General features: G+C 39.7%; 1 protein-coding gene across 1 annotated transcript; it reads left to right on the top strand.

The window, feature by feature from the left end:
- Nucleotides 1-385: 385 nt before the first annotated feature.
- LOC148643538 (uncharacterized) lies at nucleotides 386-27,487 on the top strand. Its single transcript, XM_088616606.1, has 41 exons — nucleotides 386-540; nucleotides 711-813; nucleotides 1,329-1,501; nucleotides 1,875-2,071; nucleotides 2,788-2,913; nucleotides 3,609-3,827; nucleotides 4,142-4,290; nucleotides 4,584-4,695; nucleotides 4,877-4,998; nucleotides 5,789-5,974; nucleotides 6,449-6,680; nucleotides 6,857-6,976; nucleotides 7,534-7,701; nucleotides 8,343-8,446; nucleotides 8,536-8,614; nucleotides 8,941-9,066; nucleotides 9,413-9,577; nucleotides 9,771-10,006; nucleotides 10,411-10,624; nucleotides 11,758-11,925; nucleotides 13,396-13,491; nucleotides 14,317-14,480; nucleotides 15,022-15,169; nucleotides 15,776-15,916; nucleotides 16,459-16,581; nucleotides 16,798-17,010; nucleotides 17,249-17,460; nucleotides 17,854-18,073; nucleotides 19,247-19,400; nucleotides 20,011-20,162; nucleotides 20,950-21,156; nucleotides 21,792-21,927; nucleotides 22,225-22,368; nucleotides 22,634-22,788; nucleotides 23,580-23,775; nucleotides 24,300-24,517; nucleotides 24,964-25,063; nucleotides 25,435-25,568; nucleotides 26,012-26,134; nucleotides 26,937-27,080; nucleotides 27,320-27,487. Exons 2-41 carry the CDS (start codon nucleotides 716-718, stop codon nucleotides 27,485-27,487), a joined length of 6,342 nt encoding a protein of 2,113 aa, XP_088472732.1. The 5' UTR covers nucleotides 386-540; nucleotides 711-715.

The raw sequence follows: 27,487 nt of genomic DNA, 5'->3' as shown, positions 1-27,487 counted from the left end.
TCTCCTTGTATCTCCGATGACAGCAAATGACATAATACTACTGCAAACGTCTGGAACATGTTTTAACAAATCAAGGTCTTCCGACTACTTTCAAGGATTATTTGAACTGGCTATCGTTTGAATGTCCCCACCAAGGACTGCGTCTTCAGGAGTTATACTTCAGTGTATAAATGTGCTTTAAAAAACCCCGATAAACGCTCTGCACATTTGTAAAATAGATTACCCGCAGGAATCATGTTGCGGCGACGTCTTCAAGGACATTAATAAAAAAATACAGGTTGACATGTTTCTGCTGCAAATGCTTCTCTGAAAACAACAACAGAAGTCAAGTCAAGTAAATCCACGCTGTCAGTTTAGGGTCAGTTGCTACGCTACGCACCTTAACATGTTTGCAGCTTCCAAACAAGTTTTCCCATTGTGTTCAGCTGGACAGAAAAGACACATCTGATTCCGAAATCATTTCGAGTTCAGATTAGCATTTGTACGAGAGAAAGCCGACCATCGAGCGCCCAGATAAAATCTGCTAAAATAATTTGGGACGTAAGTGACGCGAGCTTTTGATCTATTGCAAAGTAAAAAGTAAAGGCAGTTACACGGACCTCCAGACAATACAATTGTACTTTTTGAATATCACATACCGCCAGATTGTATTGTCTGATGCATTTGCCTTCTTTAATTAATATAAATGATTTTCTTGTTTGTTGTAAAAGTTGAAATGGATGAGATAATCTATTGGCTGCAGCTGAGAATTACGTCGTCTCTGAAGCCGAAGTCGGAGGAAATCAAAGCGCTCCTCAGCCATTCTGAATATAGGTAATTAACGTCTTCGGACAAGATTAACAAGATTCCTTAACAGCTCGTAATTGTGTATCTAACGTCTATCATAAATAAGCTCTTACAGCGAGAGAAGCGGGTTCACGTGTTTATTTAGTTTTTAAGTCCACAGTGATTTCTAAAAAATGGTTGTGCAAGTACAGAAGCAGCTAACTGAAGAAGGTGTTGCGATGGAAAGGAGTTTAGGAGGAAGCAGTGAATTATAGTCCTAACCAACATAAAAAAACCAGTTTAAGACTGTGAGAAAATGGCCAGTCAAATTAAATTCTTACAAAATGAGTAGAGTGCTGCCATCTTGAGACAGTGCTGTATGCTTCTGATACAGTCCATTTTACTTTAAGGAACAAATAATAGGTTTATTCCAGGCTGAAAAGAGCCTTTCAGCAGGGAATAAACCTATCTCTTGTTCCATTGCAGCCTATGCATGCTGACGCAGCTACCCACCTGAATCATTTTACTTTATTGTGTTTATCTTATTTTGTAATCTATGACAGGACAAACATCTCTGAATTCTTGAAGAATGAAGATATCCACAGCTTGTTTGTGTTCAGCACATCTACAAAAGGGCCTCTTGCAGCAGCTCCTACCCCACCTTCTGCTCTCCAGGGCAAATGCGTTGTCTTTGTGAAATCCAAAACTGCCACACAGCTAACCATTGAAAATATAGGTAAGAACTGAAATCGTGCACTCTGATGCTTTTAGTTTGAAGCCCGAGGCTGTCCAAAATCTTAATAAAAACGAAGGGTCATTGATAGAATGACACGCAGAGGTTCAGTCAAATCTCATTTAAGAACTGGTGCGTCCGAAACATTCTGTATTGCTTTAATGCATTTTTGAATAGCATAATTAAGTCACCCAGTCTTAAACCCATAAACATATTTAATCTCTCAGTTTATTCCATGACTAAAGTCAGCAGAAATAAGGAATAGATTTGTTTTGGTCTATCAATTGTTTCCCAGGGACATGGATGTGGGCTCTCTCAACAATGCACAATCACTTTCTTCAGTATTTATGAAAGAGCTTGTTTTTCTTCTCCTTAGCTGACAATGTAATTGTATTGGACACCAGCAAAAACCCCCTTAAACACCTGGATCTGTTGCTGCACCAGGTGTATATGCCTCTTCTGTGCAGGGGGGAGTCTTCAGTGGTCAGGTCTCTCAATCTGAACGCCGCTGGGCTCCTGGGCGTGTCGCACAGATTCATGGGACAGCTTGAGATGATTAGAGGTCATATTAAGGTAAGATCCATCTGTTAATCTGTGGATTTCCATGGTTAATTTTAGATACTGTATAAAAATGAAATGTTTCTGAAATACCGTGAACAGGGTTTATGGGATGTTAGGCACTGCAGTATTTTTTAAAACTTGCAGATCTTCTTAAATTAAGCATCCACAGAGGAATCTGCTTTTTTACTTTCTAGCTGTACCTAGATAGACAATATCATTATAGACAGCTTCTCTTACCAGGAGTTATGTTCTAGAGATCATATGTTAATGAAGCCTGCAAAAGTAATGAAGGCTTCTATTGTTTTTGTGTTTACTTTTAACTGATATTACTGCGGTTTACAGTATCTAGGAAACATAATTGGTTGTTTTAACATGTTGCTAAGAACTATTTTAGATTAATTTGACTACATCATTTAACCTGCTGTTATTACCTAATTTCTTTTATAGCAAGCACAGTCGTGCATTCAGTCAGTTAAACTGTAATATAGAAAACAAATGTTGCCATACATTTTAGTTGAACAGTATGAGCCTTCATTAGCGCTCACATAATTAAAAGGAAAGTCTGCTCATGGATGACCTTCCCTATGGCTGTGTGAATGTGAGACCATGAGTCACCAGGGGGGATCTTGCACAGAGAGGGCAGAGGATGCATTAGCTGCATGTCAGTCAGAACTGATAGCTGGCTTTTCTTCTCCACATCCCCTGAGATATTATCTGACACCCTGCAGGGCTCTGTTGTACTTCCCATTCCTCCTGTGAAAGTGATGACAAAGGCAAGAGTGTCCCCAGTCAGTCATGCTGCCTTCATCCACCTGCTCGAGTCTACTGTCATTGGATGGATCAAACAGGTTAAGGTAATGCTTAAGTGTTGATTCTTGAAGTGGTACATATTGGTAAGCCCCCACCCTATTATTTTCATTCTTTATTCTTTGCTTTATTTGCATAAATTAGAAGTCATCAGATATGAAAGTTAGTAGTATTAAACAGCTTATTTTTATATGTGACAAACTGACCTATTTCCATAGTCCAAAGTAGGTTTTTAATTTTTTGTGAATCAATGTTTTACTCGTGTGGCAATAATCACGAGGGGCAGATATCTTTTGGGTTAGAGGGCATACCTTATAAAAGCCAAGCCCAAGCTTTCCATTGAGGTATGGATAAGGGTTTATTAATGATGCAAGATTGATCAAGATTATAGCACAGTAGGTTCAGAGCAGGGAAAAAACAACAATAAACTGAAAGAGTGAAAAGCAATAAACTCGGATTGCACTAGAATTACTCTAGAATCAGGCGGCACTGGGTGCAGTGGTTAACATTGCTGCCTGACAGTGCTGGGGTCCAGGGTTTAGTTTTGGAGCTGGGGTACTATCTGCTATCTGAGTTTGTATGTTTTCCCCATGTTCATGTGGGTTTCATCCCAGTAGGGGTCCCGATTTGGGTTCCCCATGACCCTAAATTGGATAAAGCTGCTAGAAAATGCCCCAAAATCAGGCAGGCGCTGAATGGAATAAGGAGAAGCCTGTGTCTTAATCCAGTTGTGTTGTGACAGGAGGTGCTGAAGCACGATCCCATGGCTCTGCTTGCACATCAAGGTTCAGAAGCAGGTGTCTGTCAGGAGGAAGCACTGTGGGAGAGACGCATACAGAACCTGCACTACCTCAATGTTCAGCTCGACTCCGAGGCAGCCAGGGAAATCCTCACCACCCTGGAGCAAGCTAACAGCACATATGTCCCTGCATTGAAAACGATGTGCAAAGACATTGATAAGGTCAGACCAGTTTGTTCCGACAACTTTATTTATCTGTTCAAATGTCAAACCTACTTTTTGTGTTACTGCCGGTTAAGTAAAATTGCATTTTTTAAGGATGCTGCATTTGTAGTGTATCAGTGTTTTTGAGTGAATCATTTCAGCTTAAAGTAGGGAATTATATCAGCTGTAATTGCTGTCTGTGCATTCGTCTTTTGAATATATTTCTGTACTTCTGTTTTTTTTTTGAAGAGCAGATTTGGCAAAGAGTATAATAAATAACTGTCACCTTTACTGTCCTTTTAGTACTGTGATATCTCTGTCTCTACATCTAGGCCCTTTCTCAAGCAGAAGAAAACATGCAGTTTCTGGGTTCATTGTTGCGCTGGTTTGAGCTCCTGAGGTCTGCTGATCCTTTACCGGAGATAATAAAATATATTCCTCCTCTGATTCACACATTGCTCCTGGTGTGGACTCATTCAAGGTATTAAGAGCTTGCCAGTGTACTGGTGTTGTGTGTGCACAGTCAGTAAAGAAGATCAGTATACAGTCACTAAAATTTATGTCAATCGACTTTTATTTCACAGGACTTTGGTGAAAAACCATTTCAAAGCACTTCACAAAGTCGTACTGATGTGTGATGTTCAATTGGTCAATGTCAGTGAAAAGTACAAAGTTAGCAAAACTGATTATTTAAAACCTTCATGTTTTTTTAAAGAAATGCTTTTTGTGCATTTTTGATATGGAAACTAAAATTGGATTGCAATTGTTTTGAAGATACTACCATCAACCGAACGTTTTTGTCAGCCTGTTGAATTCAATGGCGACTGAAATCACGAACATAGCAGTCAGAATCATTGGAGACGATGTTCTGAAGGACCCGTCAAGTGTAAGTAAAGCAGATGTTTAAAATTTAAACAAATAGGCAGTCACCCCCTATGGTCCTTTGTGTACATTTGAGTATTGAAATTGTATGAAATAACACTTTTTTCATGTATACAGTGCTTGAAGTTATGATGATTAAGCAGAGTCATTCAAATGTCTTAACTAAAACATAGTATTTTCTTCAGTCTTTTCATCAGCTGAAAGGTGCCCTAAAAGTGTGTGCTACATTTCGGGGTTGTTACCTGGATGTGAAAGCTAAGGCAGATGAAATCAATACCAAGAAGGCTGAAGAAACCCTGCACAAAATGTAAGGCTTTGTTGCAATATTTGTACTATAACTGATTTAGAAGGGGTGAATCCTATACCTTTAACACAGATAAGGTTTGTGGTTTATCTCACACATTGAAACAGATTTTTTAATCCCTCCATCCTGGTGCTGTACAATAAAAAGGTAAGCTCATCCATTATGTAAGAAATTAAAAATAAAATGGCAGGGATGAAGATTATTTTCTAAGCAAACATGTCAGTTTTGTCTCAAACAATTCTAAAGAGTATAATCAATTTGCATGTCCACAAACATGCAGTAATTCAATTACATCCACCCATTTATCCAACAGAAAATTCAAGTAAGATGATTTCCTCTGCTCCTGGAAAGATAGTTGTTACCTCAAACCTGACTCTGGTGATTTTATCAGTATGGACCATGCACTTTCTGTAAAAGTACAATTGCGCCATCAGATTTAAATGTTAGTGATGATTTCTGATGAAGCCGAGTAACACCTACTTCAGTATCTCTTTGTGTCTCTCACCGTTTCAATGCTGGAAGCTTTAAAAAAATAGTAGAAAACTACCACTATATAAAACATTGTACTTATTTTGGCATCTGCATCTTGAATTAAATACATATTACTTTTCACATTATACAGTCATTCAGCCCTTTTGGTGTGCTGATCAGATTAAAAGTCCCAAAAAGACCCAAAAAGACTAAAGACTGGCCTAATAAATTGAATTGATCAAGACAGCGAAGTGGTAGATATTCTTGGAGAATATGGTGTGACCAGGACATGGGTCCCAATTTCTTCATTTATATGAAACAGGCCAAGGAAGCCGTCCGATTCCTTGTGGAGTGCCAAGCTCTACGGACCGCTGTCGGCCAAGTTCACAACGCGGGGCTGGCAGTTCCCGGGCCAAGAGAGAGAGGAGGGATTCGAGGAATGGATCAGCAGTCCTTGGCCGTCCCATGGTGCACCTTGCTTTCAGAGCATGAACTTATTCATGGAGAGGTCTCTATTTGTTTTCCAGTCATATCCCTTTTTAACTTACAAGGCCTTAAGCACAGGCTATTATCCATTTTCATACAGCATAGGAAACAACATCATAGTGAACCATTTTAAGAAACGTATATCCTGTGTATGTACACCGTATAATGTTGCAATGTGGCAGTGGGAGGAGCCAAGGCAAGTACTGGTATAAGTTGACGCCCCGTCTGAGGGGGCGGAAGCACCGGTGTAAGGTTAGCAAGAACCGAAAGAAAACAGAAAGGAAAAAATACAAAAATTGCACCATTCTGTCCACATCTTTGTGGAGACGACCGCGCCCCTCTCGTGTAGTGCCACAATAATTATACAGTAATTGTATTTATTCTCTCTTGTCTATGTCTCTTAGACCTAGCTCACCTCATGTTCTTTCTGAACCTTCGAATCCCATTCTAATATCATGATAGACATTTTTAGGACGTCATTTTCTTCTATGCCTAGATGCAATGATGTTTTGGAGCTTGTGGAGACAATTCATCATTTCCAGCTGCTGGAGACGGTGGCGGAGATTGGGGGAGCTGGGACGGCCAGTCTAGATGCAGTGGTGAAGGACATACAGGAGACCTACAGGAGAGCCATCACCAGCTTCACCAGCAAGAACATGCACATGCTCTCCACTTCCCAGGACCAAGCTTTCGAGAAGTCCTTCTTTGACTTCAGGATAACCATAAAGGTAAAAGCAGACTACCCCTCATAATCAGTTGTCTTCTTATGTTGTGATGTTTGCCCTTCTGGAGCATCTTCTTATCAAAACATTTTGGCTCAGGCCTTAACTATTGCAAAGTTCAGGTAATTCCAGTAAAAAATAATGGTTTAACATATATGTGCTTTTATTCACATGGTGTTTAGGAGTTGGAGCATCAGATTGCTGGCGTTCTCAAGGTCTGCTTCCAGCAGTGTCCCAGTATAAATTCTCAGCTCAGACTGCTTGAGGTGTTTCAGGGGGTCATCAGCAGGGAGTGTGTCCAGGTAACAAATAGGATGCTAGCTGAGAGTCCTTCAAAACTCACACTTGCTTTACAAATTAAGTAGTAAGATCTCCCAAAGAAGGGAGGTTAGACTCTTGCTCAACCTCAGATCAACCCCGTCACATTCCTTCGTATTTCTGGCAGTCTTTGTTTAAGCACTTGATTGTCGTGTCTCTTTTTAAAAACTCAGAACTTTGAAAGGGCATGATGAACGTACGACCCGTGACTTTTGAATCCAATTCACCTTGTAAGTGATCGCTAAAAAATGTCCATTGATCATTGAAATCCTCTAATTCCTGGTAGGGTTTGTAGCCACCCAGAGCCCATCTTGGCCTGCCATCAGCTTTGTGCCCTGTGCTTCCATTTCAGGATTGCTGAATTAAAAAAATTAAAAATCACTGTGGACACAAATCTAAACTTTACAAGTATTTGTTGCAGCAATTTGCACAGACATGAAAACCCGATTTTGGTCTGTAGCTGTAGGCTTCTAGGTGAGGTAACATTGTTGCTGCTGTATGTTATGATGTGTTTCCCCGGTAATTTATTAAACATTCGCAGGAACAGCTGAAAGACCAAGCTGAGGGACTCCTATACATGCTTATTGAGGAGGTGAACCATGTCAAGACTTTATATCAGATGAAAGACCAGACCCCACACATGAGTGCTCACACCCCTCCCATTGTGAATAGGCTTCTGTGGGTGAAAGGCCTGCAGTCTAGAATCTCTGTAAGTACATCACAGACTTGTGCTCATTCTATTTTGTCCATAAACATTGTAAAAAATCTAAATCAGATTAGGTTCATTCCATAGAAGTAGTGAAGAGATGTCATGGTTAGCCGTCAGCAGATGCAATATTTCTTTGGGATATGTTCTGTAAAATCTGTAAAACTGATAAAACCCTGAAAATGTATAAGAGAAATCACCACCTGTTTGTTGAGTGACAATATTTATTAAACCACGAAAAATACTACATAAAAGTAAAAAATGTACTAAAGCTTATTTGATTCCAGTTTGGCATTGCTGTGCATTAATGCTCCTGTTGGTTTATTTATTTATTTGGGATTTCATTATCTGGCTTGGTTGAAAAACAAGGCAGTTTATAGGAGACCACAGAGCTTGTCGAAGCAATCTGTTGCAGGACTGTAATAATAGAGTCTAAAATAAATTAATGTGGAAATGTCATCCTTTAAAACTATTCCATTTCACCTTCTTTTATTATTGGGAGATTTTAACTTTGTATTATTTTCCTGTGCTGTGCTGTGTTGAATGATGTAATCTTTTTTTTCTTCATTAAAAGCAGAATTGGTAGTGCTGTTCACTGTAACAGTAACTCTGTAGTTCTATGCTCATTTTGATTTCCTCATCAGGAACCAATGATGAAGTTAAAGGAAGTTTTCCCTCTTGCACTGAAAGGAGACATAGGCTGGAAACTGAGACATTTGTACACTGAAGTCATAGAGAAACTTGAGAGGTATCTACCTGTTGATATATATATATTCTCTGTATGGGACAGTCCACTATAATAAAAGCATTATTTTGTTTGCTCCATCTTCACAACAGGTGTGAAAGAGTTGCAGTGGAGTCATGGCTGACAACTGCTGAAGCTAACCTAAGTAATGCCACAAAGATGCCATTATTGGTAATTACGATTTTATGTCAATGCAAGATGCATAAATATAAATTATTATAATATATTTAGGGAGGTTTTTGTTCTTATCCAAATTAACAAATTGTGACTCAAAGGAATGATTAAAATGCAGAATATCAGATTTTTCCTTAATGGTCTTGTTTCATCTGGGGGAATATAGTTTAGCCAGTTTACCTTACCTTAGCTGTGCAAGATTTGCAAATTAAACTGTTGCGTGCTGTCTAATAACATGGACACTATCTGGCTCAGGTGGCTGTTCTTTGCATTCAGATTTGATGCAAATTAAATCTTATGTTTATTAAATAATTATCTTGAAGGTTGTCTCCAGCCAGCATGGAGAACTGGAACACAACCTCAAGCCGATGGAGGTGAATCTGGACCCTGACTTTATTTGTCTTCTCAGTGAAGCCTCACTCCTCCACAAGGCTCCGTTTAACATAAAAGTATGTCTCTGCCCTATTTTCAATGCTTTCTGTATTCAGTTGCAGAATTCAGTTGCATGTCTGCAAAAAAGCTTTCCTTCTCTCTGCCCCTCTGTCTTTCATGTAATTTGTCTTTATACTCGCATAACTCTTTCATTCCAATAGACACAGACGCTGCCGAAGGTCATATCTTGTTCATTTCTATTATCAATAGAATTAAAAATGTGCACTCTATAGATCATCAGTTTTATTAACATAATATTTTTTTGTTTGGCTGGGTAAGTAGCTGGAGAACTAAGTCATTTGCGTTGATGGGCATTGAAAGCTAATGGAAATATTTGTCACTCTGGTCTGGTGCGAACTGTAGCTGTCGGAACCTGTAAGGACCATGCTGAGGAGCGTAGATGCACATGGACTCCGAACCCTGGCCACCAGGCTGGAGGCTGTGGTTTGTAAATACAATGAAATCTTGAGGACCATCAATGAGTTTGAAAGAAGGCTGCTGGAAGGGAGCTTGGTGGCTGCACAGGAGGTGAGAGCAATGAGTCTGAGCATTCAAGTTGTGATGAAAAATATTAACTTTCTAAAACTGTAAGGTCTAATAATTCTTTGGCATTTTTCCCGTTCTTTTAAATCTTTTTTTGCCCTCCACTGGTTTTAGATTATTTGCCTTATGTCTTCGGAACTCCGGAATAAAGAACGTCTTGCATGTTTATTTGTTTCAGCTGCTGAGGAGTGGGTTGAGCTCCTACACCTGGAGTACAGAAGAGACGGCTGACTTTGTAGAGCTCGCCACCTCCCTGGTGTGCTCACAGCTGTATAGCGCCTTCAGCGCAGTGAGAAATAACCGCAATGAAATCAGACGCCGGGCCAGCGCCTGGTCCAGGGGGTGCCTTGACGTCTTCTCCAACAGGGAGGCAAAGAGGATTTATTCTGTACAAGAGCTGCTGCAACAACAGGAGTGAGTCAGCCTTTGTATAGCGATTCTGCGGAACATTGGAGCTGTGTTCCTTCAGGCTCTAAAGATAATGTACTGTTGCTTCCTAATTCTTTAAGTGAAATGGAAGAGCTATGAAAACAGATCGCCATAGTCATTGGATATTTAATACCACTGTGGAGAGAGTATCTCTGCAGCCTGGTTGAGGATCACTTTGATTTAGCTGGATGCTGGAAAGGGTTTTGCTGTGCTTTTCAGGATTGTAGGCGAGAGAAACGTTCAGTCAACCAGCATCATGTTTGCGACCTACTTAACTGAAGGGAGCTGTACAGTCTTTCAAACCATTTCAAACATTTTGGTTTTTTTTTTCTGAATGTTTTACGTGTGTATTTTGCTTCTTTTTTGTCATCTCAAATGGTTTTGAGAAGACTCCTGGAACTCAGCCTTGGGAGACAGATTTCCAGCGATGGCCACAGGATCCAGAGTCTGGTCCAGGAGTCTCTGATTGTCTTGGGGATCAGTGAGGCCTCCCCTGCCTGGCAGGACTACATGGAGTACATTGACGTTCTCCTCCTCAAGGGCCTGAAACGGGTCACCCTCAGTAGCCTGGCCTCCATGCTGAACACTGTGCTGGAGGAGAAGGTGAGAACCCTGCATAACTGAGAGTTCATTAATCATTGTTATTTGACACAAAAATTTCATGAGCATGAAGATTAACTTCCATCCTTTTGATATAGTTTATTGTTGCATTTGTTGTAAAGCTCAGTAATTTAATCAAATGCACGGATCTTATTTTGAAGTGGGAACCACGAATGGTGCAAAATTAACCAGAAGATCTTTAGTTAAGATTAACTTATATTGTGCTAACAAGGTTACAGGTCAAAAGGAGAAATAATTGAATTATTAAAGCTTTTTAAAATGTAGATCTTTATTTTTAAGAGATTCCATACTAAACTACTGTTGGTGTATTGAGAAGTCATCACTTTGAACAAAAACATCCTGCCTTTTGCTTTTCTGTTTTCTAACGTTTCTAAACATTAGCTGTGTCAGCATGCGTAGGCTGCAAAGGAACAAGTAAAGGCTTATTCCATCCTGAAAAGAGATGTTTCCAGCATGGAATACACCTTTACCTCAAATGGAAATTTAGTGTTCAGGAGAAACTTTCAGTTATCTCTGGTTTTCCTTCTTGACTTTAAGAAGCGGCAGAGGTGTGAAAATTGGAAAATTTTAGTACATGACTAAAATATTTTTTTTAGAACTTTTTCTCTTAAAACCACAAGGAGGCACTCTTGCCTCATAGAAAACATGTTTTTGCTGTGTAAGACTGAGAGCATTGGCTGGATATCAATTCAGATTTGTAGGACACGTACTGTGCATACTATTAAATACTTTCAGCCATCTATAATAGATGCATGCGAAATGAGTGCCCAGTTCAAATATTTTCACATACTCTGCCATTGTGTCAGGTCAACAGAGAAACACATTACTGTGTGTTAATGTTTCTAGTTTTTACTGCATGCTTTTTTAAATTAAGAAATATTTTTTACTGTCAAACGCTGAAACTGTCCAAACCCCAGCAACATGACCGGAGTTGTGCCTGAGTAAGAAATGTTTGGGGGATGGGAGGGGGTTTACTCTGGCAGTCCCTTCATCTTTTTCACGCAAGGATCATAACAGGAACTAATGAGCTCCATTAAAGATGTTATCGCAAACTTTATTTGCTGCGGAGCTCTGGTGTGGCGGCCTCAGCAGGTCCCATTAATCATTCCCCGCAGGCTCCGGTGCTGGGCATCAGTGTGGAGCTGGTCGGGGGGGAGCTCGGCTTCTCCCCCCCTTTGGAGGAAAGCTCCGTGGAGAGGAGCCTGCTGGAGCATGCCCGCCACTGCATCGACACCTTCCTGCTCAGAGCGGCCCTGCTCGCGACGCATTGCCAGCAAGCACAGGTAGGAGTACAAAGTGACTGTGGGGAAATTAGTTCACACTGTCTTTCATAATCCTAAACCATAAGATAAGACAGGATCACTTTATTGGCCATATACAATTTCTTGTATTAGGAATTTGTCTTTTCACAGACCCCAGCTTGCTCTCCATGAGACACACAGACAGGGAGAGAGAAGCTGGGGGTCAGAGTGCAGGGTCAGCCATTTATACAGCGCCCCTGGAGCAGCTGGGGTTAAGGGCCTTGCTCAGGGGCCCAACGGAGTAGGATTCCTCTGCCGGCCGCGGGATACAAATTGGCAGTCTTCCAGCCACAGGCGCAGATCCTTAGCCACAGAGCCACCGCCCCGCCCCGTTTTTAAATTTTTTTTATAAGATAAAATACAATGGGAGATCTAAGGGTTTCCTGGTTCCTTTTTGTGCCGTCTTATTGAGTAGTTTCTTTGAAACCGTTTGACTAATTTCCCGGTTTGTAGTTTAGAATTCTAGGAGGTTTGACCAGTGTGGAGACATGCTGGTAACCATGACATCATTTGTCAGAACAAGGGGTACCCCCTCCATATGTGTATTTACAAGAGGGGATCCCCTCCATCAATATTTGTGCAAGGAGAGCCCTCTCTGGCGACTGCTTTCCCCCTTTGTTTGGCACAGTGGTCACCCCTGCCAGTAGATGCACTCCAGTAGATATTACTTGAGTTCATGCCAAAAAGACGCCAACAGAGGCCATTGTAGGCCCTGGCCTACTTGCTGTAGGTCTCTGTATACGTCTGGATCAGGTATATCGGCATGACGCAGGTCGGCCAGCTAACCAAACACTTACCGTGCTTGTGTATCAATGTTGTTTATTTCTTGAATACAGAAATGAGAGCCCTGGATAATGACAAGCATTGCCATTTTTCCATCTTGGTAAATAATTTAGAAATGTTATAGGACAGCTACTGAGATGGATTGAATAAAGGGCAGTGAGATAAACCAGCACTGAGTATGTTCTCTTCGTTGTTATTTAGCTATTGAAAAATGTGTGTTCCTTTGCTGTTTCTTCTTACTTTAATCGTTTATATAGGAAATTAACGTTTTAATGTATTCACATTAGTTTAATTGCTCACTGCAAATGAATAGTAATCATATTTGAGAAGTAAATATTGAGAGTCAATGAAAATTGAACTAAGGAAGTTAAAACATTTTTCCTTCAATAGTATGAATATAGCCTTAAGCCTTATAAAAGTCCTGTTTTTTGTACAGTTTATGGCTGCTTTAACTCACTGATTCTGTGAAACATGCCCCAGGCTATCGGAGAGAGATCACAAAACTGTTTTTGTGGAAAACTCTGGTTTAAGACTTCTTTAGCAGATTTTTTTCTTGTTCTGTTGGAGGTTTCAAACAATAACAACAGCAGTAACAGTGATCAAGGAACTGAAACGGGGATTCATTTTGTACTTCACACATAAAAAGAACCTGTTTGCTTCACATTACAGGGAAGCTATCTTGATTATCTTGCTGCTGACAAAGAAGTTATTGAATTAACGGGGCTCATCTTGGAAAAAGTACAGGAGGGTACTGCTGGCTGCCAGGTAAGTCATATATCATTAAAGTATTACGATCTTTCTTAGCAAACCATTGCTGAAGCTTTCTCTTTCTAATTGTTCTTTCCTGTACTTCATCATTCTTTGTGTAGTACTGACCATTGGGGTTTACTATGGAAGGAAACTGCTGAAACATTAATGTAGCAGTTGGTGTTTGTTGTTTTTTTTTTGCACAGGAGGTACAGTACATTCAACTTCAAGCGTTCAGTGAGATAATGCCCTCTGACAAACTAAGTAGGTCCCTTTGGGTTTACTGAGCCAAATGGATTTATACTTGTCAATTTTGTTTTTCTTCAGAGTTTTAAATCATGGAGCCTAGGCTTTGTCTGTTCCGCAACTCACTCACAAGTGCAGTGTCTCCAGCAGTGGGCTGGGATTGATCAGTCAGTCATTCAGTTCAACAGGCAATTCTCTCTTGGATATCGATACATGCCAACTTTGGCAATTTCCTGAATGCCTGCAGATAAGCACTGGCGTTGGTGAAGGACGTGTCACTCCTCCAGTCGGCTCTGCCTCTCCTGTCGGGGAAATCCAGGTTTAGAAAACATCAAAAGTTGAGTGGCGTAAGAGGCAAGAGAAAGAGGAGCATGTCTGCCCTTCTTCGCTCTCCTTCTGTAGTACAGGAGTCCTTGCTAAAATCTGAGGTGTAGAAGAAGTTATAGGTAATGAGGCAATCCCACATGAACAATATAAAAAAGCAACCTTCTAGTTTCAACTTCTGGCTGAATGTTTATCATTTTCCTCTTGCATTCACTCCAGCACTGCAAAGGGAATTTGTAGTGCCAGCTTCCCAAACATTCCCTTTTTTCCTAGACGACTCTGGAGGTTTTAAGTCCGTATGCATACCTTTGGAGGAAAGATGTGAACGAAACGTTCCAGGACTTCCTGAACGGCGTGGGCAGAGTGAAGTGTGACGGTCAGGGCTGGTTTGATGGGTCTGGCTACCTCATGGAATTAATGGATACCCTGAGTGACAGGTAATATTCTCAGGCGGGAAAGAATGAATGAGGACCTTTTCTTTAGGTAAGATCGACAAGAAGAAATACACATTTCAAAATTTAATTTCTGAAAAACCGCTGAGAAGGGAATCATCACTTAATGGATGATGGCACACTCACATGTGCTACAAGATTCAAATTTATTTTCTTACAGATTTTAATTTGATTTCATAAATATAAACCTAAAAAAATAATTGCAGTGTTACATGACATCTATAAAAACTGGTTTGTGATATTTAATCTGGCAGTTTTATTAAGTATTGTTAGTAGCTGCAAATGAGCAGAATCTGCACTACAAGATTATAAAACAGGCCTGTTTTTTAATACTGGCACCATTACAGTCATATTTATGATTCTGGAGTTGCGTAGTCTGTAAATGAAAGCCCTAAAAGTTAAGCTGAAAGGATCCCTAAATACTAATGTGGAAATGTTAGAGTGTTTCACCCAATAAATACGTGGAGAACATCTGCCTGGTGAATCTTTGATTACTCTAATGGCCTTTCAATCATGTCTGGTTTAGATCTCCAAGCAGGCAGAGCACCACTTTGAGATCCCAGAGCACACTCTTGATTGAAGCTGAAAGGGCCTTTCTGATGCCTGAAGATGTGAAGCCCAATACAGACGTTCCGTCACTGGAGGATTTTGATGCCGAGATTTCTACATACCGGGTATGAACCTAATCAGCTGCAGGGAATGTTAGATCTCTAGACGTTTTCTGTTGGTGTGTATGCGATATCACTTTATAGTGAAAAAATATTGGTCTGGGATCAGAATGTTTCTATCAGTGGGAACATAAGGCAAAGTGTTTTGATTCCTTAAAGTAAATTAAACCCTTGTGACACCGAACGCTCAAAGCCTTAACTCTGCATTTAGGTATAAATAATTTGGTGCTTGAATGCATTAAAATATGATATTATTTCAAGATAAGGTTGCCACTTTTTAAAGTGAACTCTAGTATTGTAATAGAGTTGGACAAGATGTTGAGAAATGATTCCCAGACTGTGCTGTATCCTGGAAGTTATATTTTAATTATTTCAATAACTTCTCGTATAGCTGAAAAAAGTCAAAAAATACCTAGTGGATTTTGCCCTTTTATAGTTTTTTTTGTCTTACTAGGTGTTAACTCAGGATAACAAGATATGATTTTACTTATGGTAAACAATACACACGACATTTATAACTTTGTCTTGTATCACATTTCAAACGCTGCTTCAAATTTAATTGGGTTGGACACTACAAACCTGTTTCAAATTCAGTGTGAATTTGTTTTTTAGATGGACAGGGATGACATATTGCGTCTACAAAGTTCAGTTCATGTTGGCTGGATTAAAGTGGATTTTCAACCAATAAAACAGGTTTTGGCGGCCTGTGCATTCAAATGGATGTGGACCTTTGCAAAATATCTGATCGACAAGGTAAAATAAAAAACACATTTCCATTGCTGGAGGGTGAAAAAAGTACTGAAGAATTTTTAGCACTTTAATAACATACAAGATAAAATCATACTAGCTATATGAATTGAATCCGTTTTAAGGAGAATGGAGAATAGCTGCATTTTATTTATAATAACCTGGTTTGATTATAGTAAAATACCTATGTATGTTTTGCTTGAAATATCTTTTCATTGCTTATATATATATAAAAGTCAATGTGATTATTGTCCGCAGGATATTTATTCATTTCTGATATCTTTGACATTAAATGTCACTATATTCCCATTCTGCACAGCTTTTAAAAACATTTTAATTTTCTAGCTTTTCTTCAAATCAGCTTCATACTTTAATACTGAAAATCCCGAATGTTTTATATATTTCAAATTTTTTATTTTGGGATTTTTCTGACAAACTCTGCAGGACATTTGTAAAATGAAAGACATGAACATTATGTACTCTAATCAGCTTTATATATTTTGGGATAGGGATCTACATTTGCTAAAAGCCTGTTTCATCTTCTACAGATGACGGACACATTAGAGAATCTGGATATATTTTTAAAAAGAACAGAGCCTCAGTTAGAAGGAATCACAGGGGAAGAGAAAGATACAGAGTTCTTTATGAAAATGATGCGTCTCTTCAATGAGGTAAATTAGATTACATTTGTCTGATTGTATTTCGCAACAAATGCAGTCAGAATCCACTCAGCTAAAATGCGATGTGGAAGAGATTTCAGTGCAGAATATCTATTATGAACAGTTCATTCTTTCTGAGAGATGCATTAAAAGTTTATATGCTATAAGCATCTATGCACCTATACAGTATGTATTGATCTTGATTTTTTTTTCTGCCCTTCTTAAAAGGTATCTGCTAGACAAACGGACATGGAAGGGCAGTTTATTGTTATGCAGAAAGCTGTTAAAGTTTTGGAGAAATATGAATTTAGGCTCCCAACAGAAAGTGAAAAACTCTTAACTGGGATCCCAGGACGCTGGAACAACCTGAAAACCAGGGTCTCCCTGGCCAAACAGAGACTCAGCCCCAAGATCCAACAGGAGTCAGAAAGCATCACTAAGGTGACCACCATACCTACATTTCTTCCTTTATTGTGTGAGATGAGTCATGGCAGGTCCAATAAAAAGTAAAGGAAATGCATAATTAAACATTCTCAGTGATCCTAGTGGCTGAACGTAGATGGCATACTGTATAAAAAAGACACAGGTTAAAAGAGAAACAGCCATTTTCAGTGTGAAATGAGCTTGGACAATGCATTGCTAGGTGAAAATGTGAAGGTGAGTTTTTGGTTCTCTGCAGGACCTGGCCCAATTTGGGGACAGACTTTACCAGCTGAAAGAGAGCATCGAGGAATCCGACGTGTATATGAGGGACTGTTCAGTGGAGACTGCTTACCATGTCATCAAGAGGTTGAGCAAAGAGGTGAAAACCCTCCAGACAGAGGCCAAATACCTGAAGGAATTGCAAGGCCTCCTAGAAGCCGTAGTAGTGGACTTCAGGATTCTGAATGAGTGAGCTCCTTCATGTAATAGCGCACCGTATTCTTGTACAGGGAACTTTTCATTAATTCCGAAGAAGGTTGGAAATGCAACATACTTAAAGGCATACCTAAAAACCTGATATTTTTTAAATCATTTCAGTTCTTGTAATATGTAATCATGTAATATCAAGCACGAAAGGTGTTTCTTTTCAGGTTTTAGCACAAGACGTTTTTTTGGCACTCCACCTACATCCTGTAAATAATTGCTCATTCTGTCTAAATACTGTAAGTTGAGATCATGCCAACAGGATTAATTTGGGGAAAAAATGAACTGGTATTGGTGACAGGAAATGTACAAAGGCTGCTGACACGAATTTGTGGATTTTGGTTTTGGTGCGCGCTTAACTGCTCTGTTCAATTTTAGATGTCGCCGCACAGTGAGAAACCTTACGCTGATGTGGCAAGCTGTAGAAGTGATTCGCAAGCAGCAAAGCGAGTGGAAGACACAGCCCTGGCAAGATATTGACACTGTGCAGCTCGTTAGCAGCACCAGCCAGCAGCTAGAGCTAATTAAATCCCTGGCTCGGGAGGTACATGGCTGGGATGTCTACGCTGGGACCCTGGAGTCTGTTAATGTCATACAGGTAGAGGCTTCAACCTTCGGAGGGGCTGCTGTGAAATTTATGTGCAGAGCAAACATCTTCTATAAGATGCTTATCAAGGTTCGCAAACACTGCAATACTGGAAAACCTGTCAAAATCTCTCTCTTTTAACCCTTAAATGCAGGTCAGTCAGGAAATTAATTATGCAATTTGTACGCCTTCTCTCGCTATATGTCTTCTCCTTTTGTGCCAGAGTTTTGCACTTGGGAAGTAATGACGTTAGCAGAAGGGATGTCACATGTGGTATGGTAACACAGAACCAATAACAGTTTCAGTAACTAATTACTATTAAAACTGAATTTGTCTTCATTTCAGACTGAAGTAAGGCTTGGGAATTGATTTTGTGGCACATGTAGTTTTTACGATTTGAATGCATTTTTCATGATCCAGTTTAGCAAAAAAGAGTGCTGCCGTTAATCATTTTAAAGATCGTCTAAACTTTTAATTGAAACCCCTAAGTTGCAGGAAGCATTAGAAGTAAACAGAGAGGGAATTAATTGGCAGTGCATCAGAAGCATATTTACATTTTGTTCTTTTAAAGACGTGATTAATTACAACAGTTGAAGAAATCTGAGGAGAGATAAGCGCGATGAGTTTCCCTAGATTTCTGTGCTCTGAGGGGGGTGGTGTATGGGCTTGCCTATGAAACCACAAACAAAAAATAAATTAGGTAAAAGTGTACAATGTAAACTGCTTTGGTACAAATACTATCTTTTGTGCAGGAAGATATTACCAGGGTGTGAGGAAAATTTTGATACCCCTTTTCAAAATACAAACCCAGCCCTTGTGTCCTGGGTTTGAGTCTGGGCTGGGAGGCCTTCTGTGGGTAGCTGGCATGATCTTCCTGCATTCACGTGGGGCTCCAGTTTCTCCCCACCGCGCAACGCCATGTGGACTGCACAAATGGGCATCTCTAAATTGTCGCTGTGTACTGTATGTGTGCTCACCCCGAGATAGACAGGCGTTCCTGCCAGGATTTATCCCCTGTGCCCGCCAGGATCGCCTCCGGCTCACAGCAGGCCTCTGTGGGATGAAATGGCTCTGGATAGGGGCTAAATGAAGGCTGGGTCTTGAGAAACATGTTTTCTAGCACAGACAAGCGCTACTGAAGAGGGGTCGTTTTTATCCCTCCTTTCCCCTCTTTCCTATATTTAGTTAACATTACCCCTGATTGAAGACCTCCTCAATCCAGCCATGAGGACTCGGCACTGGAAGCAGCTGGTAAGGGTGACAGGGGGACAGCTTCTCATCTCCCCTCAGAGCCTGAGAGGAATGACCCTGGGAGACCTGCTGGCACTGGGGCTGCAGAGTGAGTCTTCACCTCTTTCGCCGGATTACTTTTGCACTGTTTTTGTCCTGTTTGTATACTTTTCTCTGTTTGTGTATTTGCACAGTTTGTGACAATTTTGCACTGGCACCATACTGTTGTTTACACTGTTATTGTTATTGTATTACTGTCTATTGTCTTGTCTGCTGTTCTATTTATATTCTGCACCTGAGAGACTAATGAGAAACACTTTTCACTATACTATGCACCCGTGTAAGTATAATATTAATAAAACAATAATAGCTGGTATCTTAAGAAATGCATGTTCATTGACAGATGCAGCCAGTGCTCCACTGTTAACAGCAAAGTACTTACAGCCATAGATGCAGTGCTTGTGAAACTATTTAAGAACTTAATGTTGCAAAGTATAGTAGTCAATAAATGATTCATATGTGTTCCAATGGAAGCTGGCAATAGGTTGTTACTCTTCCTTCAGAATAGGATTTTGTTTACTGTTGCAGCTGTACTCTTGAGCCAGGTACTGTACTCTGTCCCAGTTTGCTCCTGGCCACTCAGGACAGGATATATAGTATCAATTGCTGGGGATAGGTACAGTATGTTAATTATTCTTTCACATTTCTTTTTTAACCAGAGCATGCAGATAACGTGAAGGCTATAGTGGAACGGGCATCCAATGATATTGCCATCGAAACTGGTTTGAAGAACTGTGAAGAAGTGTGGCTTAGCAGAATATTTGACCTCCAGCCTCACAACAGGGCGATGTCAGCCACAACGCAGGGTGAAGTGAGTTCTATCACAATTAATCTGTTTTAAAACCAAATATGTTCTTTCTATTAAAAAGTTCCTTAGTCTGCTTTGGTGTTTTATTAAACTGTTGGGTATTGTAGGTGGTGTGGGAATATCTTAACCAGTTTACCAGCATCCAGACTGATCTGGTCAGGTAACAGCAGCTAAGCAAGGTTAGGTATAGCCAGTACAGTGATGGGGAAAAGCCAGGTTGCTGCTCTAAGTGGTGTTAGACCAGTAGGCGGTAGTCTTCCATCCTGACATGAATTTCCAATGCCTCAGTATGATGACCAGGGACACTGTGCTGTAGGAGGTACCATCCTAGGTACCAGGAGGGTCAATTTCCCTACGGGATTAATAAAGTATTATCTATCCATCTATCAAGACTCTCAAGAGTATAGGTGGCACCCTATCTCCTGCCTACATTTCTTTCTAGACTTCTGCAATCTGCCTTCACTACAACTCCCTTTCAGTACAGTGAAACTTCTCCACCTGGTTTATTGTGTGGTGAGGCTGCTGTTGTGTCTCTCCCAGGTGGACAGTGCACTTCAATGGTGAATGAAGCTGGTCCCTTTTTATGTATAAAAGTCTTTGGGAACCTTTGGGGATGAGAGCTCTATATATGCAAGGAATTACTATAATTTTATTATAAACTTTTTTTTTGGGTTCAATTGCATTTTTATTGCCATTTGGCATTTCAAATACAGTATGTGATCCTGTATTCTGACCTCACATACTGTATTTAAGTCTAAAGTTTATTACTTTAATGTTCTTGTCCACCGAGGCTGGGGTATTCATGCTAGTGACCAACACAGAGGCCATCTTTGAGGAACTGGAGCATCACCAGATGGCTTTAGACACCATGAAGGACAGCAGTGAAGCAGGAACATTCTTAGATGAAGTGACAAAATGGCAGAAGAAGCTCCAAATTATTGAATCTATTGTGCACTTAATGCTTCAAGTTCAAGACAAGTGGGTCAATTTGGAAGAGGTACATTTTTATATGGAATTTATACTGTATGTGCATCTGCTCTATTTTTGTCAAATCCACAAACACAGTTATGCATACACTGCTAAATATTTAATGGACACAGTGAAGAAATACGTGAGAAATTGGCTATTAAACCAAGAGAATTTGCGTTATTTTATGGTATCTTCCTAAGTAAACAAGCAGTTGAATCATTTAGTACTGTAGTTTCAGACCAGTTTCATCTAACAGAGGTCTGTCATTATTTCATTGTATTGCTATGTATCCTCATAAACAAGCTGTAAAAACATTTAATGTGTGCATAAAATCTATTAATGTTGCCAATTATAAATTATATAGCCATGTTTTCCTTTTTGTTCTTATTGGAACTGGAAGAATGCCCAATACTGTATAGATCTTGAAGATCGTGATCGCAGTGTTGGCCTGGAGTCTCGCAAGCTTCACATGTTCTTTCTAGTTAGCAACAGATTAAGACATAAAAATGACTTCTTTGTCCAAATATTTCAAGACCATTGTCGAATGAAAACCGAGGGACCTTCGAACCCTTAAGGAGTGGAGTTATCCACCTCTGAGAAATCCATTTTCAGTATGTAATACTGATTTTTTTTTTTAAATGGACTTCCGGTTTGGTCTTGCAGGTTTTTACAACCAGTAGTGTCTGTGGAGATCTGTCCATGGAAGCTGCAGTCTTTGCTTCTGTACAGCAGGACCTGTGCTCTCTAATGAAAGCAGCTGAAGAAAACCCAAATATTCTACAAATCTGTACAAGACAAGGTGAGAGTCCTCATGAGAAACTTGAGAGAGACCACATTAGCGAATATTCCTTAATCAGGGTAGATTTGTTTTCATGGGTTTAATTTTTCAGAACTGTAACTGAAGGTAGCAAACATACTGTAGTAGGAAAGTCATCGTATCCGTAGTTATTTTATCAATCCACATAATCAAGCTTTCCATCCGATCCCACTTAACATTTAGTTTGCACATTCTCAATTTGCGTGTGGCCTTACTTTGAAAGTGCTTTAAAAACATTTGAAGTGCTAAAATGAAGTTTGTTTCTTTTCTGCTTTTTAGGCCTGCAGGGCATGCTTTGCGAAATGAAGGAGAAACTAGAAAAATGCCAGCATTCTCTTCTTGACTATCTGGAGTCTAGACGGCACGCTTTTCCAAGATTATTCTTTTTGCCTTTACAAGATACACTCAAACTCATTTGCTGTGGTGAGGAGTTACACTTCTAAAAATTATTCTTATTATGCATTTAAGATAAAATGTATGTATAAAGACTGAATGAAATCTAATTTTTGAAGTGATTTGATGCATCACATTATACTTTACCTTTGCAGCCGAGCTACAAAAATAACTTGATCTTTTTTTGCTGTAGAGAACGTCATTTCAAAATGACAGTGTTTTTCAACTGATTTTCTTTATTTCGGCGACACATCATTTTCATGCAAATGTATTCTATTGAACATTTTTTTTATAGCTTGCAATCCAGAAGTACAACATCACTATCTCTATAAAGTGTTTGAACACATGGAAAGTCTGATCTTTGTGAAAAATAATGAGATTCATGAAGCCAGGAGCCAAAGAATAGTTGCAGTGAAAAGCTTTGCTGGAGAACAACTGTATCTCGCCGAGGTACGTTAAAGACTTCATTAATGTGCTGCGTCCTGTTCCTGTGATGTCTAAAAACTTTACTTTCTGCTCAATGGCGGTTTGATCAGGATAAATTGCTAGTAATCGTCAAACAGACCAAAAATGTCCTCTTATTGTCAACAAACTAAACGTGATGAGTGAGTTCAAGCATATGTGCAAATGGGGAATAAATCAAACGCTGCAAATGCATTGTATTGACAATAAACAGGTACGGGAATTTAAATTTAAATCTCTTGACATGCTGAAGTGATTTTTTTTTTTAAAAAGCAGTTCCAGGACTCTTTATTGTTGAATTCAAAGGCATTAGTCATGAGAGAATATGAAAGAGAGAATCACTGAAGCTGTAAAGAATATCGGGTCACTGCTCCATTTTTCTGGTTCATTTTCATATGTTTTTGTTATGGTTAGATTTTATCTGAGCAGTATTATAGATGACCTTTTAAGTCCTTAAGGGGCGTTTGGTGCTGTGAGCATCCCAATTCATATCGGGGGCTCAGAAACGGAGAGTGTTTGGATTCAAGTATTGTTTCAGTGAGTCAGTGTTAGGGTGTCTTTTGCTGTGAAAATTACACACTTTTAGGCTGGTAATAAGCATAATGAAAGGACATAGTGTCAGTCACGTTAGCTCAGAATTGTGGGGACGTAGGGGATCAGTGGGAAGAGCAGAGTTGATCATGAATTGGCAGCTCGCTGTACGGAACAAAAAAAGCCTCCAAAGACTTGTGTGTTGACCTTGGGCTTGAATGTTTGTTGATGCCGTTGTGCGAATGAAGCCCTTGGAATGCGGAGGTCTGGCCGAGCAGGGGCTGCAGCTCCTGCAGGGCAGGATCGGATCTGCCCTGCGGAGTCAGCTCCACGCGGCTCTGGGATACGGACAGCGCCCCAAGAGGGAGATCCACAGCGCGGGGGCGAGACGAGTGACTGTCAGCCGACCCCCATCCCAGCAGCAGCAGAACGAGTACAGGGACAGTACGTCAAAGCTTTTCTTCTCTGCTCGTCGCCCTCTTCTTTGCAGAAGGCATGCTAAATTGCTGAGGTCGGAAGGGAAGGGTGTTTAAATTATTGCATTTACCCATGCAAAATTCAGGCTATGGTGCTAGAATGCTGTTGCTGAAGGTAAAAATGATTATACTGAACACAGAATAAAAAAAAAACTTTACATTTGTTTCGACAGATGGCTTACACTCTGTAATGATCTCCATATTAATAGCTTAATTACAACACGGTACATAAAAACTTGTCATTAACATTGTGATTTAAAAAACCATTATCATTTTTAATAATCATCACCATCTTTAATACAATGTTCATAGCCTCCAGGCTTAAATTGTAGATTGATTTCCTCACTGAAAGATGCTCTTGTTTGATAGTCTTCGGTGAGTGACACTTAATTAGATAGCAAAGCATTTGCATAATTATTTATGAACAGCAATGATAGTATCTGCTCAGACAGATCTGTCCTTTATTTAACCTTTAGAATTGTTTACTTCCAGGTAGGAGTAGTGGCTCTCAGCGGACTGCAACTGAGAGAGGCAGAAATGGGTCAGGCAGGGGTCAGCAGTCTGGTGTGTCCAGTGCTGAAAGGTGGCCACTGACCTCGATTCTGGACTCTTTTAGTCAGGTTGCTCATATTGCCACACAAATTAATTTCACACGTTCCTTGGAGAGGGCTTTGACTGACTTGGCGAGTGGCCAGCGAGAAGCCTTGCAGGTACTGCAGATCTGTTGTAGTCACTCAAAAACTGTCGGTTACCTTGGGTTGTATCACCCTTCTGTGTTTTTTTTTAACTGTTGTGTTTATGCTTTTTGCTCATGAACACTGTGAGATAACATAAGCCTCCCGATTACATATACCTTCTATTTTTAGAAATAATGCACATTTATTTTCTGTACCTCTGTTGATTAACTTCATGAACATTCTGTCGTAAACCCATTGGCTCCCCTATAGAATTTGCTCATATTTAGGGCTTCTGCTTTTCTGTTTATGTACCACCTGCATCCTTCCCTTTTAGACATAGTTTTTACCTGTGGACTGACAAAGTGTAGTTAAGTGTTGAATTGAATTTTCAAATGACCTTTTTAAAATATATATTTCATCCAAATAGCTGTTTTTTTTAATCTTTTGTAATTAATTCAAAATGTATGATTGTTTCAAAGGAATATCACAGCGTATTGACAGAATCAGTAGAATGTGCAGCAAGAATGCTAAAGGACAGTCAGTTTGGATTAGTGGAAGACCAACATGTTTTAAATCAAGGTATGGGAGACAAAGGAAAATTGTATAATGTGACAGAGGCCATTTTATTCTGAATGTCCTCATAGGAAAGCAGCTAATATCTGTGAAGTAAATGTAAGTAACCTCTGCCAGTACCTTTTAATAACCAAATACTTGAATTAGATGGCTGATATCATAGCCTAAGACGAAAATCTTTCATTGATTCTGTTTTCTGAAAATAAAGTAATGGAAAATACATGTAATTTTGTTATACTGGTCAGCTAATACAGTATGTTTTGAAAACTGATATTTATATAAAAGTGTCTTCTGTGAGGTTTAGAAAATGTCATTGTTAATTTTGGTTCTGATGGGTTGTGCTAACTTCACCTCTGTATCTTCTAATTATTTTTTAGATGTGAAATCCCCTCATCCTAATAGCAAAGACCAGAGTGAAAATTCAGCCCTACGACTCACACCATCTAAAAAGTCTGAAAATTCAAGTTACGTAGAAAAATTAAGCAGCCATATTCAGCTCTTGTCATACCAGGTGCCCTTTCTGTTTTTTTTTTCCTCTAGCAGTTTAAAATATTTTACGTGCATGTAGCCTTTTTTTTACTCAGGATAAATGTTACCACCCTATCTGACTTGTTATTCAAAACACAATAGTGTTTGTCTCCTAGCTGTGTCTGGATGTTAAATGTGATTTTCTGAGGCAAACGTGCATAATTTAGTGTTTGAATTTATGGGTGCAGGCAATCGGCAAACAGCCTGAGAGTGAGAATGTGCAGTTTTCCAAAGTTTATGGACTGCTGTAAAAATGAACATAAATCTCTGGTTCCATTTGGAAAGAGCAACGAAAACATTTCATGAACACAAATCCCCTTTTTTTCCCCAGTCTGTCAAAATGGCTTCTTTACAGTAAGCCAGCTATTAATTACGACATCCTCTAAGCATTTCAACAGTGTTTCTCTCCTTGATTTCGTTCTCCAGTGTGACATTCTCAGAAGAGTGATGGACCAAGTCAAGACAAGTGCCAGCAGTCATGAGCTAAAGCTGCTCAACCTGCCTTTTTTCTACCAGTATGATGAGAACCGCAGGGATATCATTGTCAAGGTAGATATGCACAAACCGAATTTGTTGTGCTTTCAGCATTTTCCATACTTTTCAAGTGACAGTCTTCAGTGCATGTGTGCATAGGATGGTAATTCTTAAACGTTAGTGTTTTTTCGAGACTTATTCTTCTACTCTTTTCGTATTGAATGTAGTGCACTTAGTTTATTGTGGTTTATTAGAACAAAAGTTTGTCGGAGGACACTTCAGTGCATGCTGCAGTTTCGGCATATATGAGCTGACGTAACTTTCACCCACCTCTACCATACCGAGTATAAAAATAAATGCCTTCCTTCCATATGGTCATCGCCCTTTGCCACCTGTGCTTCACCCTGAAGACAATTTTAGTTTCCGCTGTCTACCAAGGTCTAGCAGATTGCTGGAGAGCTCTCTGGCAGAGAAATCTGCCTGAAACATATTGGCTTTTAAAAAGTGTACAGTAAATATGCCAAGCTGGTTTTGCCTGTAGCAGCTAACAGCCCATGAATGTGGTAAGGGCTTGTGCATTTATCAGCACTGCTAAAGATGTGCAAAAGAACTAGTTGCATATTCTCCAAGGTTTTTTTTTTAAGTAGCGTGGCACATCCATACACAAATGTAAAAACACTTCATTGAAATGCGATCTATTTTATTGTGAATTCCTCATATACATGTCATAGGCTCTGCAACTGTTTGAGGGTGTCAATGTTGATAAAGATACCTCTTTGGACTTTATTTGTAAATTTGTCTTTCCCTCTTTCAGAAATGCATAATAAAACTTGTAACTTTCGTATTTCAAAGGAGGATTTCTCACTTTGTGTTTTAGACCGGGCAGCATCAATTCACCTACGGTTATGAATACCAGGGCTCGGTGCAGAGCAGTGTCATGACCCCTCTGTCTGAGAGAGCCATGTTCCACATGTTGGCTGCTCTGGCTGTTCGAACTGGAGGCTTTTGCACAGGTCCAGAGGTAGGACAGCTTGGGAGTTTTTCCAGCGGTTCCTTGCAGCTCCATGTCTATTTTTTAAGTTTATTTAAAAGATTAATTTAAGGCTTATGTGGAAGATTTAGTCCAGCTTTACTCTGCATATTTGTTTAGCGGAAAAAAGCCTACTTCCTTGAGGATCAGCACAGACTTTCTTAGTCTTGTGCAAAAATAAAGGCACTTTAATTGGAGACAACAATTATTTATTTAATCGTCTGTTACAGAGAATTGGGAAGAAGACCACGATTAAAGAGCTGAGCCTGGTCTTGGGACGTGCACTATATTTCATCTGCTGTTCAGAAGCCTTGGATCACAAAACCCTTTCTGACGTGTGCAAGGGTGTAGCTTCGTCTGGCAAGTGTCTCTTAGCATGGCCATCTTTTCTTTTATAA

The sequence above is a fragment of the Lepisosteus platostomus genome, chromosome 22, assembly GCF_059453375.1.
Source record: "Lepisosteus platostomus isolate fLepPlt1 chromosome 22, fLepPlt1.hap1, whole genome shotgun sequence".
Lineage (NCBI taxonomy): Eukaryota > Metazoa > Chordata > Actinopteri > Semionotiformes > Lepisosteidae > Lepisosteus > Lepisosteus platostomus.
This window is presented reverse-complemented; position numbering and strand designations above follow the sequence as displayed.

Coding starts and splice junctions, on each gene's coding strand:
- LOC148643538 (XM_088616606.1), top strand. CDS start 716: ATGGATGAGATAATCTATTGGCTGCAGCTGAGAATTACGTCGTCTCTG. Junction 17,461..17,853: donor GACTTCAGGATTCTGAATGA/GTGAGCTCCTTC, acceptor GTTCAATTTTAG/ATGTCGCCGCACAGTGAGAA. Junction 19,401..20,010: donor GCTGGCACTGGGGCTGCAGA/GTGAGTCTTCAC, acceptor TTTTTTAACCAG/AGCATGCAGATAACGTGAAG.